General features: G+C 32.9%; 1 protein-coding gene across 2 annotated transcripts; it reads left to right on the top strand.

The window, feature by feature from the left end:
• The first annotated feature begins 1,126 nt into the window (after positions 1-1,126).
• On the top strand, positions 1,127-3,433 carry LOC145133298 (uncharacterized). Of its 2 annotated transcripts, none has more exons than XM_079068243.1 (5): positions 1,127-1,653; positions 2,075-2,203; positions 2,298-2,409; positions 2,487-2,568; positions 2,940-3,433. In XM_079068243.1, the coding sequence occupies exons 1-5, from the start codon at positions 1,363-1,365 to the stop codon at positions 3,232-3,234; spliced, it is 909 nt and encodes a 302-aa protein (XP_078924369.1). In that variant the 5' UTR covers positions 1,127-1,362; the 3' UTR covers positions 3,235-3,433. The 2 variants fall into 2 exon arrangements, with proteins under 2 accessions (XP_078924369.1, XP_078924368.1); XM_079068242.1 differs by having other exon boundaries at positions 1,128-1,653; positions 2,298-2,418.
• Positions 3,434-6,440: the final 3,007 nt, after the last annotated feature.

The following is a 6,440-nucleotide window of genomic DNA, read 5'->3' as shown; positions in this document are numbered from 1 at the left end:
AAACAATAAGCATTTAACAAACACCTAAATATATTCCAAACCAATATATTAAAAATTTTATTTCCAAATTATAGATTTGTTTTATTGTCATGAAAGAACGTTGTCTTTTATAACAAATGAAAAAAATAAACTAAAATCCCGCATATATATTTTTATATATATTGTTATTTTGTCATTTTATTTAAAATTACATGAATATTTAATAAAAAGATGGTCTACATCTATCTGCTATACCACATATTAAAAATAAACTATAATTCTGCACACACATATGTATATATATATATATATATATATATATATATATATATATATATATATATATTGTTATTTTGTCATTTTATTTAAAATTACATGAATATTTAATAAAAAGATGGTCTACATGTATCTGCTAGACCACATATTAAAAGGTAAACTATACATTTTGGACGTCCTACATTGAACCTGTTTTAGGGTTTATAACATAGAGATAATCGTACAATACTAGTAATATTCTAAATGTTTACGAATTGAGCTTACAACCTAGTTTATGGACTTTTGTACATTAACCAGAAGGCTCCCATTGCGGAGACAATATTAAAGTTGCAAACAAACCACATTATGACATATATGTGTAATGTATACTTGCAATATTTTTGTTAGCACTAATTCTAGATATCTCTTATATATTTGAGCTCAAATCGAATATTTCCTAATGTGTTTTTATTTTTATTTTTTTATTTTTTTTGGAGTTTTATATTTTAAGATTCTAAAGGTTTTTTTATTTTCAATTGTTTGTTTTAGTGAATAGCCAAATTTACATTATTGAAAAGAGGATAAAAGTTTTTTTTTTTGGAAATGATTTTACAATCTTTCCGTAAAAAAAAAAAGAGAATGATAAGTTAATATAAAAGAGTCCGATCAAATTTAGGTTTTTTCTTGTAAATAAACACATAAAAACAAAGTTTTTATATTTCTTATCCATCAACAGTTAATATATTGATCATAGAAATAACCGGAAAAGAAATCAATGCAACAATATCACGATATTTGTGGCCTTAGTTGAAAATGTTAAACTCTATGGACCTCGTTTGAAAAAATTAGAAACATAGGTGGCTTGCCCCTACATAAATGAACAACTGGCAAAAATCAGTCTCTTCCCCAATCCATCTTCACGGCGACGATTGAAATTCCCCACTCGTTTCGACAAACGCGTGGCTGACACTCTCTATCTCTTCAAGAGGCGCCACCCCATCTCCGATTCTCCCCCATCGTCTTCCATATTGACGAGAGGACACAAAAAAGCGGAATCGTCTGGTTCAATCTATAATACGAAGGTTTACTTTCTGTGTTTGTGAGTGTCTTTTCTGCCTGCGGCCGGCGATGGTGGAGCTTGGTCAAACAGATACCGAAGTATACGCGCCAAAGAAGACCTTACACGTATGGCGGGCACTGTTGAACTGGTTGGCTTTCTTCTTTCAGATCTTCGTTCAGATCATTAAAGCCACTCCTACCTTGATTAATTATTCTTCTTCTTCGTCTTCCTCTCCGTCTTTTGAGCCTTTGCCCGTCGTTGAATTGTCTGAATCTCCCGAATCTCCGTCACCGTACGCTGCCTCTGCTGTCAATATTCCAACTGCCGATGCCGCCTATGATCTTTCGCAAAAGCTCACGGTACGCTTAATTTTCATTTCAATGTGTTTTTTCGTTTCCTTGATTTGCTTTTTTGTGTGAGTAAAAACTAGGTTTACAAAATCGTTGTTAGTTATTACCATAATTGTTCCCCTCATTTATGTTATTGCATCTATTGAATGAACAACTTACAACTGTTAGGCGTTTGTATTAATTTCGATGACGCATGCGCTTTTCTAGAATTTGAATTCGTGTTCAAAACTTCAAATTACTAGATCATATGATAATACTACTGCAATAAGTGATACTTTACACCAGGGGACCAAAGTTTTTACCTCTTCTTACTGTTTAGAGTCATGGAATCAACACTTCTACATCACAGATCAGATTTCAAGCAGATTACATGCATGAACCTAATTAGATTTGAGCTTGATTATAAACATTGATGTAACTCTGGCTGTAGGTTGTTCTTGATTTGGATGAAACTCTGGTATGTGCTTATGAGACTTCCAGTTTACCTGCCATTGTTCGTAATCAAGCCATAGATGCTGGATTGAATTGGTTTGAGCTAGAATGTCTATCTTCAGACAAGGTAACAATGTCTATCTTCATCATCTACTCATCTTCTTTATCATCTATCATGAAGATAAATAACCAAACATAACATTCAAACTTCTGATTTGAAGGAAAGTGAAGGCAAACCCAAAATCAACTATGTAACAGTATTCGAACGTCCTGGATTGCACGAATTTCTTACCCAACTCAGTTTATTTGCTGATCTTATTCTATTCACTGCAGGTCTTGAAGGTTTGCTCACTGCTTTTCATTTTGTTGATTTTTTCAGCTTCAGTTATTAATTTATTACATGATTGCAGGTTATGCTAAACCACTTGTTGACAGAATAGATGCTGAAAACAGATTTAGTCGTAGACTTTATCGCCCTTCTACAAGTTCCACGTAAGTCGTTCTGCAAGAAATAACAATGTACTTTCTTTTTCTTCTTTATCATAGCATTGTGCTTCTTTTTTTTTCATTACAACATTGTACTTTAAAATTATTTTTTATAAGACCATTGTACATTAAAAAAATCTCACCTATTATAACAATGAGTAACATCTTGATTTAAATTATGATAACATGTCACAAGCCATGTCATTGTCTACATAGTACATAGGACGTTTGCATGTACTAGGTTTTCGGAAAACCGTTTTTTACACCTAAGAAAACATATTTAAAAAAAAAAAAACTTCCAAAAGATACCAAATTGAACCTAAAAATCCGGTTTTTCTATTAACCAGAAAGAGGTTAAACGTTTTTAATTTTTACAGGGAATACAGGGAACATGTGAAGGACCTTTCTTGTATATCAAGAAACTTCTGCAGAATTGTGATTGTAGACAACAATCCATTCAGTTTCTTATTGCAACCAGTGAATGGAATCCCATGCATACCTTTTTCTGCTGGACAACCACATGATAATCAGCTTCTTGATGTCATTCTTCCACTTCTGAAACAACTGTCTGAACAGGGTGATGTAAGGCCTCTACTCTATGAAAAGTTTCACATGCCTGAATGGTTTCATAAACATGGTATTCCTAATGGATGGGTGGGAACACAGGGGTAAACTTGTCATTTGTACAGAGTAGAAAAAGCTTTTTGAGGCACCTAAACATGGTGGTAATTTGTTGGAAGCACCACATTTTGTATAGTTTATCTGTGTAACACTTGTTTTTGAAGTTATTTATTGTTGTAATTTGGTACATAGTTTGCTACAATGGGTGTTAATTTTTTATGATACTAATTTCCAAGTTCTTTAGTCTTTACACCTATTTTGGATGAGTACATATTTTGACTTCACGTCGATATTTAAAGTCGACATTTAAAGTCAACACAAAGCGAGTATCAATTTAAAAAAATAAATAAATAAAAGCCTTTCCACACAAGGCAACATGGATTATTTTAAAATTCCATGTGACATGGTTAAACGTCGAAGCAATGGGTGAGAATCCCCCATCCATCCAACATGACCAAAACATTCGACTCCAACACACACACACAACCTTTTTGAATTCACAAATTATATTTGAATTCAACACAAAGGTTGAAGAGTTTAATTTGGAATCACTGCGACAACCTCAATGACGAAAAAGGAAGAAAACGACATCGACATCCTGAAATAAAATACATCGTCACCAAAATCGCTGGTGTCACCCATACAAACGAAGAAGAGACAAATGACAAAGCAATGTCAAGTTGATAAATTGAGTATCATGGAAATGACCGAGAAAAATAAAGTGAAAGTCTTGGATGAGGAGTTAAGCTTGCTCAAGGAGAAATGAATGAAAAAAATTTGTGGTTCTCTTTTCAACCGCATGACCATTTGACCGGAGAGATGTGAAGTATGATGGTCACACACAAGCGGAAAATGGACGCGATTTATAATTGGAAGTTATAGAAGTTAATTTAGGATTTTAATTTTCGTTTTAAGAATTTAATTGTCAATTTTACGATTTTAATTAATGTTTGTAGTGGTTTGCTTTTTTAATGGAATGTTATTTTCAATTTTGGTTTTATTTATTTTTAATTTTAGTACATGTTTAAATTTAAAGAATAAAATAAAATTAAGTTGGTTGAGAGATATATGAGATAGATTTTCTATGTGGTGTAGATTGAGAGATATTTATATATTGTAGTTGATTTTAGATCAAATTCATACTAAAAACTTTGATATTTATATATTGGAGATCGATTTTTTAATTTTTTATTTTTTAATTTTGATACGCTTTCTTTTACAAATTTAGTATTTATTATTATTATTATTATTATTATTATTATTTGAGGTTTTTATAACATCTTAGGTCCATGTTTCAACTAAAATGACTATATTTTCGAAACTAAAATTGTATAAAACAATTAGAAAAAACATCATAAATGGTACCTGTGGTTTCCCAAAATCTGAAGTTTAATCCCTGTGGTTTAAAAACATCATAGATGGTCCCTGTATTTTCAAAACTTTTGACAATTGGTCCTTATTGCTAAGGCTGTTAAGTTTTGTCCATTAACTGAATGGCATTTTCGTCATTTCACTGCCACATGGACTATTTCTGATGTTTTCACTTATTAAAAAAAATGAAATAAACAGGATTATGAACTGTGCAATGAGAGAGAGAGAGAGAGACCATTTAAATCTATGCAATGATAATTGGTATGCATACTGAAACTATCAAATGAATATAAACCCTAAAATTAGGTTCCAACAACATAAACAGACGAAATTAAATTCAATCACTATAAAGGAGATCAGAAATACGATTCAGAAAGATGATAAAGAGGCCTGATATTAGAACAAAATAGAAGAACTGATTGTTGAAATTCAATCCAAATTAAAAGTAAAAACAGCTCAAGTCCTCAAACACTGAAATCATTATAGCATTTACCAAAACCCCAAAAAAGAGAAATCATAGATAATGAAAAACTGTAAACAACAAATTACCCATACAGAAACCGGAAAACAGCACCATGGATCAGTACCTCCCTCCAGCTCCGCCACTATATCCACTACGACCACCGCCATATCCTCCTGTTATCGTTGTGGAAACCATCATACCCAAAGAAGTAAGCAATTCAATTGTCTCATTGTCGACCTCAACACGGTCAGTCTTAATGGCGGATTCATCGGGGACAAAGTCCATACGATGTTCTCTCTCTTCCTCCCGTAGCTTGAGTGAGATGCCTCTCACTGGACCCTTCTGTATACGCTTCATTAGATGAGTTGAGAATCCGGCGATCTTGTTGCGGAGGCGCTTTGACAGAATGATGGCAACTTCTTCCTAGATCTTCTTGTTGGTGTGGAAATCCAAGGTCATTTTGGAGTAGTAACGCTCGATTACAAGGCGAGAGGATTTCTTAACGGTTTTGGTACGGACGCGACCCATGGTTCTCGGTGGAGAGGAGGCGGCGTCTGCTGCTTTTTGATCGGAGAGATAACGAGAAGGAGAGGTTAGGGTTTGTAAATGGGAATTAGGGTTTTTTAAATCTATGGTTTAAAAACACCATAGATTTTTAACATCAAATTCGCAATCGGTTTTTCAGGCAAAATATACCCGATTATGAACTGTGCAATGAGAGAGAGAGAGAGAGAGAGGAGAGAGACCCTTTTTATTTCATTTTTTTAAAATAAATGAAAACATCATAAATGGTCCCTGTGGTAGTGAAATGACGAAAATGCTCTTCAGTTAACGGACAAAGCTTAACGGAGTTAGCAATAAGGACTGATCGTTAAAAGTTTTGAAAGCACAAGGACCATCTATGATGTTTTTAAACCATGAGGATTAAATTTCAGATTTTGAGAAACCACAGGGACCATTTATGATGTTTTTTCAAACAATTATATGCAACAACCGAAAATAGCCATTTTATTTGAAACAATGACCAAATAGGTTAAAAAAAACATGAAATAATGACCAAAATTACTACTTGCAAGTTAAAAAAATTTGTTATAAAATTTGTAAATATCATATGTACCCATTGACAAAAAATGTAATTTACTGACTTATCAAGAGATCAACTTTGCAAGAAGAGAACTTGTGATACTAGCATTTTGTCACAATTTCTTTAAAAGCATAGTTCATCGTATACTTTTAATGTTGACTAAATTGCACAAATGGTTCCTGTGGTATGTCGAAAATTGTCACTTTGGTCCAAAAAAGTTTGTACTAGCACCAGTGGTCTAAAACTTTCATTTTGTTGCGTTTTTGGTCCAATCTGTTCTGATTTTTTCAAAATGACGGATTTGCCCCTATTAATATGATTTTCTCTTTTTTTCTTATT

Source organism: Lactuca virosa, chromosome 8, assembly GCF_052849685.1.
Source record: "Lactuca virosa cultivar CGN04683 chromosome 8, Lactuca_virosa_CGN04683_v6, whole genome shotgun sequence".
Classification (NCBI taxonomy): Eukaryota; Viridiplantae; Streptophyta; class Magnoliopsida; order Asterales; family Asteraceae; genus Lactuca; species Lactuca virosa.
The sequence above is the reverse complement of the archived record's forward strand: the minus strand, read 5'-3'. Positions and strand labels throughout refer to the sequence as shown.